The sequence below is a fragment of the Henckelia pumila genome, chromosome 4 (assembly GCF_033568475.1).
Source record: "Henckelia pumila isolate YLH828 chromosome 4, ASM3356847v2, whole genome shotgun sequence".
NCBI lineage: Eukaryota > Viridiplantae > Streptophyta > Magnoliopsida > Lamiales > Gesneriaceae > Henckelia > Henckelia pumila.
This window is the reverse complement of record NC_133123.1, coordinates 197,738,145-197,751,444: the sequence shown is the minus strand read 5'-3', so window position 1 is coordinate 197,751,444 and position 13,300 is coordinate 197,738,145. Positions and strand designations below refer to the sequence as shown.

Here is a 13,300-nt window from a genome sequence, read left to right as displayed (position 1 = left end):
GTAAAAGCACGAAATAAAGGTGAGAGATTAGAATATGACACAAAATTGGAGATAGGATGCTTGGTACACGATCTTACACCTTTTTTGACTGCAATTGGGATATCAAGACCAATAACAGTACCTGATTTGTTTGGAGGCTGAGGATCTACCACCGGTTCCTCTTCATGGCTGTAACTAGGATTCACGACTTCTCTATTTGTTTGAGGTTTGACTTTTCTTGAGTAGACTTGAATTTCTTTATACCCTTTGAAACTCCCCCTGATTCGAATTCTCATTGTGATTTGGATTGAAATCATTGCTCGAAGTGTAAGTATCATGGGTTTGGGGGTGATCACGCAAAGGAATGTCTGTGGGAATGACAGTGGTATCGATATTAGTATCAAGCAGGGGAAGAGTGTCCCAAGAACAACGAGCTTCATCATGATTGTGAGTATTCTCCCCCTGAAGTGAAGTTGACGGGAAATAGGGAGCATATTCCAAAAATGTGACATCGCACGAGACATATGTTTTTTTTCGTGCGAGGACAATAACAACGATAACCCTTTTGAGTTGGAGAGTACCTGAGGAAGACGATTTTTAAAGCTCGAGGATCAAGTTTACTGCGATGATGAGCGTGAACATGCACAAACGCTATGCAACCAAATGTATGTAAAGGTAGGTGATGGGATCGGGTAAGATGTGGATATGTATCTTGAAGGAGAGATAAAGGTGTTTTGAAAAACAATGAGCGACTTGGAAGACGGTTTATGAGATAGGCATTTGTAAGAACGACATCCCCCACATATATTTTGGGACATTCATGTTAAACACAAGGGAGCGAGCCACTTCTAAGAGATGACGGTTCTTTCGTTCAGAAACTCCATTTTGTTGGGGAGTACACATGAACTCTGGTGGATAATTCCGTGTTCCAACAAATAGTTTCCCAAGGTGGAGTTAAAATATTTCTTTCCATTATCAGTGCGAAGAGTTCGGATATTGGTTTGGAATTGGGTTTGTATCATCTTATGAAAGGCTTTAAATGTTTGGCAAGTTTTAGATTTGTCACGAAGAAGATAAACCCATGTAACCCGGGTATGATCATCAATGAAAGTGAGAAACCATTTTTTTTTCATGGGACGTGGTGATTTGAGATAGCCCCCACATGTCACTGTGCATTAAATTAAATGGAGCATAAGGAGTATAAAGGGTAGGAGAAAAAGAAGATCGAGTATGCTTAGCTAATTTACACACTTCACATGGAAAGGAATTAGGAGTTTTATTACCACACAAAGACGGAAACAGACGCTTTAAGTACAAAAAGTGGCCAAGTTTGTAATGCCATGACATTATTTTCCTAATACTAGAATTGAAGATGCAGAAGTAACAAGAGACATCGGGGACTGAGGATTGCCCACTGAAGTATCCTCAAAGTAGTAGAGTCCATCATGAATCCTAGCATTGCCAATCGTCATCCCTGAAGGTAGGTCCTGAAAGTGATTTTAAAATTTATAATCATAATTTGTTGATTATACTTCTGAAAATGAATATTTGAAGTGATATATATTTGACAGAGTACACGATAACCCTACCCACACATTTGTGTATAAACCAATGCAGATTTCTGCAGTACTAATGCAAATATATCCGGTAGTCGTCGATTTCGATCAGCTAACCGGTGTAACCGGGGGAGCGATAAGTTTTTACCCCGTGGGTAGCGTGGTGAGTTCTGATTAGTCCAAATCAATTAAGCATGAGGTACACGTTGCCTCCAGGGCACTACCACGTGATCAGCATGTACAAAACCCGAAGTTTAGGATATGTTTGGTGTTTCTTCCGTGATAATCCAGATCCTCATAATATATCGACAAATTATTATACTACACAATATGATTTCGAAGGTGAAAAAACAAGAAGTTGAAACAGATCGAATGAATAAACAACCGAAAAAAGACAACCGTAGTCATTTTTTATTTAGCCTAATCTTTTATATCTAATTTCTTCAAAACAACAAAACATTCAAAACTTATCAACAAAACATTCAAAAAGTTTCCCATCTTGTTCGATATCATTACATATATATGGCATCTTCCATTTTTGCTGCTTTAGTGAAGCACTTAATTTACTTACAACAAAAATGTCTAAAAGCATTTACAACCTAATAAGAGACAAATTGTTGACCACTGCTGCAGATGACCACAAATCAGCACCATTAGACTCGTTGCTTACGTGCAATGTTAGCTCAATCGGAACGAGGCAGAGTCCTTTGCTTCTTAGAGCCATATTCTTTTTTTCACAATTTACGATCTCCTGGTCATTGCCCTGTCGAAAAACGAGATACGATCTTTAATCAGTCGACAGATCCCGAACATTTACGAAATGTTGGGTGAAAAGACTAGTGGTAGTTACCGCCGTCGGACGGTGCAAGAATGGAGAGCAGAGGACTTGCACTTGATCTTGCAGGAATCTTATGTAACCATAAGTTTCATGTAGTACTGATGCTGTATCTGTCTGCACTACTCATTCACGTTAAATATAGTCATATATCAAACATGCATACAGCTAATTGTTCGACACTCAAATATATATATTTCTTTTTATAGAAAAATCATAGTTTCATAGAAATTACAATATATAAATATATATTTTTGGAACAAAACAAATTTTAAAATATGACCAAATCTATACCATATAGATCCATAAAGTCATAGAATTAATATTATAGAAATTTGAGAGGATGATAGTAACTTGTGCTATTTTATAATATCTAAACTAAAACACACATACGACGTATAATAATTATTCTATCTAAATATAATCCACAAAATAATTACATACTAAAAAGTAAGCAAATTAAATAATTAACCCTCTTTGAAATTTTTTTTCTAACTAACAAACAAACAATCTGGTAAAAATGAAAAATACGCGCGCCGTACAATGTTCTTATGAAAAAATTCTTAATTTTAACATAAATTCTAAATCATTTGGTTGTGTTTGAATAGATAGGTTTAATTGAAAAAATGGGATTAATTTGAAATAACATCATGTATTTTAAATTATTCTCATTACTATTTTATTTGTTTAAATTAGTAAAGTACGGATTTTATATTCACTAATTGATATAAGTAAATGCAAACGAATAAAATAGAATGTAAACCATGATAGCGATCTAAATATCAGCCTCATATATTAAACAATTTGAATCCAAAAATATATTATAGAAAGAGACTTATTATTATTATTATTTTAGCCAAAAAAGAAAAAAAAAACATGCTTTAATTAAAAAATTAATTGATCCCACCTTGCCAAAGGGTGACACTAGTTGTTGCAATGCAGTGATTCTTTCCCCAAGCTTCTCTTTCTTAACAATCTAAATAACCAAAATTACAGGTGTATTAGTACATTTTTATATTATATAATAATCAGATAACAAAGAATGAATTGGGTATTAAAGATATATATATATATAATTAAATTTAATAATCCAAATTAATTTATATCATGGTATTTCAGTGACCTTTGCATGAGTGCAGGCAACAGAGTGAGTAGGATTAGTGGACTTGGCCTGCTTCTTGCTGCTCCTCTGGCTCCCAGTCGGAGACCCGGAAGGACGACCCAGATTCGTACCCGGTTCATCCCCCGACCCTTTTCTCTTCTTCTGCAAATCTCAGAGAATTAATTATAAGAAAACAAAACAATTAATTAACCCATGGGCTAATTGCATGCAGAGATTTAATTAGTAGCTAGTACTGACATTGGATTTAGGCAATAATGTTGTTGAAGAAAGTGAAGTAGAACCCATGCAAATGGAGCCTGACTCCCGACCCGAATTCGTGGCAATATCAAAGCCACCAAAACAAAGCATTTTGGGGTCCTTGGATGCATTAATTGAAGAACCAGAACCAAAATCGAAACCAAAACAATTATGTTTGATTTCTTCAGCAAAAACCAGCGGTGGAAAGCACCTGAGAACCAAGGGGTCGTCTTCGTCCAATCCGCCAGCCATTTTGTGTTTTGTGTTAAGTTTTGTTTTGTTCTGTTGAAGAAGCTAGCTAGCTAGAGATTTGTTAATTGTTTCTGGGAATTAATTAATTAAGTATGGGTTCCTGTATATCTACATGCATTTTGGATTTGGTGAGGCTCGGAAAAGGTGTTGCATTTTGAACAAGGACAGGAAGACAAGCGGGTCAAAGTTTCGAGAAAATGGTGGGGTTACGTTTATTAATTAATAATAATCCGAGCTAGCTAGGCATAAATGAATAAATGATTTCATGTGGGCGTACGTGGGATCCTACCAAAGTGAACGTGGCCCACAGCTGCTGCATGCATGCCATCAGTCATTCCTTTTGTTCACCCACAAGTACCACTCATGACTTCAATTTAGCCTCATAAATAATATATACTCCATAATTACAACTTCAGTATTATAAATTTATAATACTAATAATTATATTCATATTGGTAAGATATGAATTATTGATAACATCGTTTCAAGTAAATCGGAGGTGGAGGTTTTAGGTTTAATTTTTAAAATAAAGTTTTATATAATTTTATATCGATATAATCATTTTATATAATAATTAAAATTTCAATTACTTCCAAATAAAAATAATGACATAAACAATGACATTAAAAAACGAAAAAAATATTGAAATAAATATAATAGGATTTAATGAATTTTTAATATCACGAGTCAGATATTTATTAATACACAATACAAATCAAATAAGAATTATCAAATTAAGAAGAGTAAATTATTTATTTTTATCATAAAAAAAATAAAAACTATAATTTAAATACTAATAGATGAAAAGAATAATTATGATCGATTTGAATAAAAATCAACCCAACAGTCGAATAAGAAAATTACAAAATTTTAGAATCTCACGTATCAAAAACCAAATAAATTAAAAATAAAGTACCAACCGTTATAAACAAATAAACAACAAAATTTCAATAAAAATGACATATAATTGACATAATTCGAACAATCCAATTCACCTAAATGAAGCAATTTAACGACAAAAACACAGTTTTGTTTTTTTTTTTTTACAAGAAAAAAGATTTTTTAACCCAAAAAAATGAGAAAAAAAGTAAAAAAAAAAAATTAACCACAAATTCAAAATTTTAACAAAAATATGGAGAGACACACATGATATTTTAAATAAAAATTATTGATAATTAAATAAAATTTAAAAATTGAGGCCCACACCAAAGAGAGACCCTAGGCAACCGCCTGGGCTCATTCTCTTTGAAAACGACCCTGATCATTAGATTCATGATTTGAGTAATATCATTATATTAGGATCTCACATACTCATTCCCCACTAGTCAAAGGACAATAATATCAATTTCCATGTATATTTATTTTGATAGGTTGCGCAGTTTATTTTGGAAGAATTTAATTGATCATGTTTCTCAAGACTTAGAAGTTAGAAGGTTGTGTGAAAGAAGAACCGCGTTCCGTAAATGTTCGAACATCTTACATTTATCTTAAAAGGGTTGACTCCGAAAGGGACTCCATCCCACATGAGTCAAAGACCGATAGAATATAGGCTGGGTAAATTACTCTGCGTACAACATATATAAGTCAAAACATATATCAGCTAAAAATTGTATTTTTACTTGTTTTGTATAAGGATATCTAATTTTTTTATTTAAAAAACAATTGTTTTTTTGTTGACTTCTCCAACAAAACACTCACTTAGCCAAATATTTTCATGAAAAATAATTTGCTTCAACCACTCAGTTCCAGGGTAGCTCCATGCTACTGGATTTTGGTATTGCTCAACGGCCCTATGCATAACCTTTAGACAACTCTCTATATCGAAATCTTGAATGAAAAATTAAAAATATTTTAAATGGATGTTTGTCCCGTGAGCAAATTTGGTTTAAGTTTCCAAATCTTTACTCATATTATACTACCAAATATAAAATAATTAATATTCGATATATATAATATGTTAATATCATATTTTCAATGTTTCGTACCAATTTTCGTTAAAAAAAAATTATGTCATTAAAACTAATACTTGGATACATTTTTGAGTGCTCAAAAACCAAATATGAACATATATGAAACAGTTGATACTCAAATAACTTATACTATAATCATATTTTCAATGTTTATTACCAACTTTCTTGTGAGAAAAATATTTGTACCTAATGAATACATAATCATTTTTCTAAAGATTACAAAGTGCAAACATATATTTTTCTGAGAGACTAAATGTAAAAATAAGTTTGGATTTGAGATTTAATCAAATTTTTACCCCAATATTTATATCACAAAATATTATGTCAGAACCCATAAAAGTCCTTGTATATACAGCCTACAAGCAATGGGGCTAGCCATATTTTTGAAAATTGCATTTTTTTCGTTTTACTGTTAAAAGCAACTCAGGTTGACAATGTTGATGATCATACGCATGCAGGGAAAATATCCAGAATAAAAAGTACTGAGAATTCTTTCAAAAACTTTTGGATCTAAACACACAAATACAAACTTAAAATATGTAAAATGGCTCGTGATTTTTGTCAATCGAAGAAACCAGAAAAAAGCAAGTGTGAGTAACCAACTGAGAGTTGGCTTTGCCCGTTCACTTTCATGAAAACCATGCCCATGAAATCTACATTGTATTGTACGTGAGTAGGTAATGTGTGGATGAAGAGAAATTTGGTTAACAAAATATGTGTCGATGATAGTTTCAGAGTAGGATTCTACTACTTTATTTAAAGTACAGATGGGGACCCGATCCTCAAGTTTAGGATACCAAGTTTATAAGCTCTACTACGCTGCTGAACCAGGATAAAACCCGAAACAAATTATCGTGGTTTAGGTTCCAAACTGTTTATGGGCCAACCCGATTCAACATGTACAAGTTACTAGTTTAAAGGTAGCACCAAGTTACCCTATTCTTTCATTGATTTATTATGACAAACATAATTTTAGACCATTTTCGGCTTGGCTTCGAGGAGAATCGAAGAGTAAGGTGCAATGTTATACATGTCCCCAATGCCAGGAACACCTTCAGGGACAATGTCGTCTGGAGAATCCAAATTAGTGTCGACCTGCAGTTATTTTCGTTTATGCCTCATAATCAAGCAATGAACGAGCCACATCAATAATCAAAGTATAATATATTTCATACTTTCAAGGGCAAGGATGAACATAGAATATTCAAGTATAACACATTGAACGAAGAGTACTCACAGTCTGATACAGGACAGATGCAAAGGAAAAGACAGTTCGACGGTGAACTGTGAATAATTTACTCACAATATCCCGAATTTAATGGGCGATGTGATGGTTCAGATATAATTGGAAATTTCTGAAGCGACAAAGCTGATATCCGTTATAAGTTGAGATAAATGCAAGCACCAGTGACACTTGTTTGAGTACAAAAGACATGCAAATGTGTGCAGTGGAATGAAAGAAACAATGTGTGTGTGGACAGCCGTTGATCATCTAACCAATAAATTTTTTTCATGGATTGCATTTACACGGAGGCCACTACAATCCACTGAGGGCAGAAGTTCGGATTGCATGTGGATAATAGCAAAATTAAGGCCTAAATTCTTCTAACAAAGAAACATGCAAATTCTTAGATACTGAAGCCAATGAGAACATACTGTTAATGGCAGTCCAACAGTAAGAAGCATATAAAAATATGGATTTTCATTAAAGCATGTAAATAGCTTAACCAGTAACTAGCAAAACATGCGATGGCAAAATTATTTTAAACCAACAGGAACAATTGAGTTTAGGAACTAACCACCCGATACCACTGTCTTTCTCCTGGCGGCGTTGGTATAACAGCCTCAACAAAATAGTCATGTGCATTAAATGCGACATATACATGCCCATCATTTTCATCACGAAGCCTGAAACCATCACATTTGTCAGCACGACTGTAATCATAAATTTAAAATTAGGTAAATATTTTATTATTGTCCTTGTGAAAAGAGAAAAAACACAATCTCATATTTCATAACATAATGTATGTTGAGGGTATGTGTTGGGTTCCGGGGAGAGACGAATGAGAACGCCACAGAATCTAAAACTTTTCGATCTCAGGGACAATGAGTATGCTATCCATTCATACAAAAGCATTCATGCATAATTTAAATGCTTGACAAGGAATTCCTCATGACGTAACTCGTGGATGGTTTGTCGGGCTTGCTCCAATCTGACAGCAAATATCTTATAAGTTTATAAATTTTTAATTATGCCAAAGTTACTTTCTAAAGAATATTAATTTATATAGACAAGTGTAAAATTACACTTTAGTTACATTAACATATGGTTTTGGGAAAAGTTATAGCGTTTAGATCGAATAAATCTAATGGTAATAATGCTAAGACTCTTGGAATAAATATGAATAAAATTTTTAAAAAAATTCAGATTCAATAAATGTGTGATTTTCAAGATAGACACTCAGTTCAAGGGTTTTTGTCATTTCCCTACATTAAACAAAAGTGGAATTCACACAAAATTTGGTATATGTGAAAGCATAACATGTTTAAATATGCGGACGGTAAAAGAATTTCCATATTATGGGAGATTCAAATGAGTGATTCCTTACGTGAATGCAATAAATTTACTCTCATAATTGTCCCAGTTGTCCTCGTGCCATGTCACATCATTCTGCATTGCAAAGAGTGTTAAATGAGCATCGACAGACATTTTTGTTAACTTCAAGTACCAAATGAAAGAATGAATCTTAAAAAGATTCTGTTACAAGCTAGAAATTACAAAAGCACACAAGTTCTGTATTCTTGTAATGCCACAAATTCAAGCCCTTGTTCTGAAGTCTGAACACATATTTGTGTGCTCTCTAAAATGGTGTTGTGTACCTATTGAGGAAATACCACCCAAGGGACAAGCAATGTCCAAAGCCACTCAACACATAAATTTTGGCCACGTGGAACATCAGACATCTTTGGAATTCAAATAAAAGATTATCGATCATTTATGTGAAAAGATAATCATAACTTAAGACTTATGTGAAATAGTAAAATATAAATAATTAGTATCCAGAGAGGCATGATATTTGAAGAAGGTTCGGCAGCATAAATTTTCATTTAGGCATTTGTGATCTATAGTTGAGTTTATTGAACATGATACGGCATGGTTAATGAATTGATAAAGACCTCGCCAAGACCTCAGTCCTGCATAAAACAACTATTAGCTAGTCATTACTGTTGGTAGTTTCAATTACAGAACAAAGAAACAATTTCAACCCGAAACCATTCTTAGAGTAACATTTTGCCAGACATTAAGACTTCCCGAAGTGTAGAATATTGCAACGAGCTAGTGTCACATCTACCTATTTGAAGTACTAGGGCCAAGGGGCAAAACTAATAGTTAAATTTATTTAATATGAATAAATTAACTTGAATGAAGCAATCAAGCAGACACAAACTGCGCACTTGCAAGACATGAACTATGTCACTGAAATCTAAAATTTTACCTTTCCGAGGAAGTTCTCTCTTCTAAAGACATGATGGCTCTGCCTAAATTTTATCATCTCCGAGAAAAACCTAAAATGATTATCTTTATTGGACTCCAACTGTTTCATCAAATTTCAATCTTGACATTACAACTATTACACTAAAGATATATAAGAGGTGAAGAAATATTTTAAGTAGCACATACTTGTCCCCATTGGAAATGATTAAGAGCAGTATCATGCCCATAACTATTATTATTTCCATGACGTGTATGGCCATATTCATCCCCCATTAGCATCATCGGAGTTCCCTAAAACATAATAATGAAAATGCATATTATAGATATATCAACAAAGTTACAGCCCGGTTATAGGGGCCAACTAATCCATATTATCAATGCGTCTCATATAAGAGCTCTTATTGTAATCAGAATATTAAGTAGGAAGTAAACGATGGAATTATGACACAATAGCATCAGAAAACAATGAGTGGGCGCAATAAATGCATATCCATATAGGCCTTTTGCAAGAATCTTGACCTAGGCTTAGTTTTTTCTGTCTGGTGTGCTGTCCAAATGCCTGTCCCATGGAAAAAAACCTAGTTCTTTTACTATTCATGTGAATAGTAGCCGCACAAATGTTTGTGTGACTGTTAACATAAACAACAGTTCCACGGTTGATAACTAGCATAATTCTAACTATCTATTCCAATTACAGACTATCCTGGTCACAAGCTGAACTACCCATAACAAGAACGACTAAAATTTTACATGTGAATCAAACATATCCCGGCTATCTGCCGTTTATTTCTTTATTTTTTTTCACAACATGGTGCAAGACTTTCCTCAGGACCATTTTTGTGTTCCATGTTGGAACAATCCAATTTAGATTTCCATGTCCAACTTGGTATTAGTGTTGGAAATTAACGATGTATATTCTAGAATCAGATTTGATATACTTCAATTTATAATTTGTTTTCCATATATCACTGGGCAGGAATGATTTCCTGCCATAATTATCCAATAATTTTACATATAGAAAAGATGAAGATTGCACTTTAATCTAGAGAGATCAATAAGAGTTTTAATCCCTGTGTTGAGGAGAGATAGTCAGAGTTCTAACTCTTGTGTTTAGAAGAGATTAAAAAGAATGTAGTGATTTGGGTATTGTTTTATGAGCATAGGCCTTCATGACCAAACCACATAAATTTTATGTTGTGCGGGCTCTCTCTTAGCTATATTTCTATTACTAAAAGTCCAACACCAAGCAAACAGCCCCTAACCTTTATCAACACTAGTGATTCACAAGTTGAATAGGACTTTGCTCTATATTATCTAGCTTGTTAACTAACTTGAAGAATGTGCATGGGATATTGACACAATATCTTCCGATAATTAAGCAGAAAAGCATCAAACATTTGTGATTGCCAAGAAATTGATCTTTCAAGTAGGAACATCAACTCCTCTTCTAATTATGATTTAGTGTTCTTGCAATGTACCAGTTTCTTATGAACTTGTTTTAATTTCAACATTCAGTATTTTGAAGTTAACTAGTACACACCAGTTTAGCTGCAAGCAACTTGTTCCTCTAGATGAGTGTTCTGCAACGGAACTAGACACTGAGCATAATATTTTATTTTTAGTAGAATATATTTCATGATATTCCAGTTAGAAATTAAAAGAAGATTACACTGCTACTAGATACCATTTTTTTAAAAAAATAAACTGGATACATCTTTCATGCATGTTTACCTGGGATATCATGAGAGCTAAATGATAGTTCTTCATTTGCCGTGAACGTAGTGCCTTGACATTCATATCTGAGGTTTCTCCTGATATTTGCACATCAAAAGAATACCTAGTTCATCAATTAGATGCAAAGAAACAATTCTACCACTGAAACATGAAATTTGTGTAAACAGAATAACAGGTTTTAAAAGTTTGGGAAGGATGAGGAATAGTTTTTCTACTGGCTGAAAGCATAATTCGAAACAATCAGTAACACAAAAACACAAGGAATGAGATCAAAAGTAGCTCATTCTAAACTTCAATCTCAAACAAAGAATATGAAACCACATACACCATTTTTCTCTTGCTACCTCATAGAGACTCCAAGTTGTATCCCATAACTACATCATGTTGGTCTAAGGATTAGTAATCTAGAGGGTGTAAATAAAACTACTGTGGAAGTAACCAAAATTGATGTTCTAAACATATGAAGATCAAACTCCTAGTTCAATATGCATCACATACACGGCACTCACTTAAAAACACAATGACAAAAACAGGGACACAGAAAAATTAATTAGGGGGTCGAAAATAAATTTTTTAAAATAATTAATTATTAAAAAATATAATGTAATATGGTTATTGTATAGATGCATGAAATAATAACCGTCACCATATTTGCACATATATTCTATCAAAAAGGTCATTATACTAAAAATCTTAATTTAGTACAATAAAAAATTAAAAAATATGGTTTAAAAATAAATTTCGTGAAAATAAGTGCAACATGGAACAAATACCAAAGTTTTAAATGTTTCATCTAACATGTTTCACAGCTTGCACAAATGGCAAAAAATATAATACTTTAATAGTTTTAATCCTGTTAATTATATAAAAACTGAAGTACAAAAGATAGATATAAATCACTATTTATTAACTTATTTATCATGTTTAACTACCTTTAGTTGTGATCGATGTTAATTCATAACTTCAAGCTCATCAATAATCAAGTCAATGCCGAAAGTTTGAGCAATTTCTTTTTTAGGCCCCGTTTGGTTTCAAAAGCCAGATCAGAAAAGCATTTTTTTTTTTTAAAAAAGTGCTCTTTTGGTTAACTAGGTGTTTGGGTGGCCATTTAAGTGCTTAAAAAGCACTTTTTAAAGTCAAAATTAGAGCTTTTTCATAAGCTAAAAATTGTAGCTTAAAAAAGCATTTTTTTTAAAAAATATCTATCAAATCCAAACGGGCCCTTAATGTACATTAGTAATTACATATTTTCATAAAATTTTAATCTCAATAATAGTTTAAATATGATTTTTTTTTTAAAAAAAACATACACTTTAAAAGCTGGGAGACGGCAATTTAAAGACGGCACCGCAGTAGAGAAAACATTTGAAAACAGGAAAAATAGAGGTATAAGAATTGGTCTCGGTTTTATATTGTGTTTTGATTGTTTTATTATTTAATATTTATTTAATTTTTATAAAATGGATACTCCATTTTTTGCATCAGATTACATTAGATGGTATGGGCATTGCTTAGTGAATAAAAGCCATTCATTGGATAACATACTTGCAATATACCATGAAAGTGAAAAGCTAGAGGTAATAAGCAGGACAATGAGTTCTATGAAAAGAAACTTCAAATGTACTATAATCTACCTTCAAATCCACAATTCCAGCTAAAATTGTCGTTGCATCCATCGTTTCCACCTTCTCCATTGGCTTCATTATGCTATGGTTTCAAACAAGAGAAGAAAATCAAGCGGAACTGACATTGAAATTGTTAAAATGGAGATAGAAACCATCGAAATATGTGTTACCTTGTTGTTGTATGACACAAGGTCGTATAATGTAAATCCGTCGTGTGCAATTACAAAGTTAACACTGTGGTATGGCTTGCGCTTATGGACCTAACATGGAAAGGAACATCGAATTGTTATCTGACAGTACAATCTCACAGAATAATAACAAGGTTACTAAGATGACCATGAATAATTGCTTTATATGGTACTGAGATTTCCAATATCAAAACAGATGCATAAATAATGAATGCTATTTTATATTGTGTTGTTAGCTCTGGTTGGTACACGTGTGTTGGTGCTTTTTGTCATCATTTATCTTACAATAGAGGTTAACTCCATAA

General features: G+C 32.9%; 1 protein-coding gene across 3 annotated transcripts in view; it reads right to left on the bottom strand.

The window, feature by feature from the left end:
• Positions 1 to 6,637: 6,637 nt before the first annotated feature.
• The window catches only part of LOC140863011 (isoamylase 3, chloroplastic), a 56,109-nt gene continuing 49,446 nt past the window's right edge, over positions 6,638 to 13,300 (bottom strand). Inside the window, exons 17-24 of one of the 3 annotated variants that reach the window (XM_073266089.1) lie at positions 12,978 to 13,067; positions 12,817 to 12,889; positions 11,180 to 11,259; positions 9,635 to 9,739; positions 9,450 to 9,548; positions 8,562 to 8,623; positions 7,752 to 7,860; positions 6,638 to 7,047 (exon numbers count right to left, since the gene is read on the bottom strand). In XM_073266089.1, the coding sequence (XP_073122190.1) occupies positions 6,925 to 7,047; positions 7,752 to 7,860; positions 8,562 to 8,623; positions 9,450 to 9,548; positions 9,635 to 9,739; positions 11,180 to 11,259; positions 12,817 to 12,889; positions 12,978 to 13,067 (741 nt within the window). In that variant the 3' untranslated portion in view covers positions 6,638 to 6,924. The remainder of the gene's footprint in view (positions 7,048 to 7,751; positions 7,861 to 8,561; positions 8,624 to 9,449; positions 9,549 to 9,634; positions 9,740 to 11,179; positions 11,260 to 12,816; positions 12,890 to 12,977; positions 13,068 to 13,300) is intronic. The other 2 variants (XM_073266090.1, XM_073266091.1) reach the window with 2 other exon arrangements.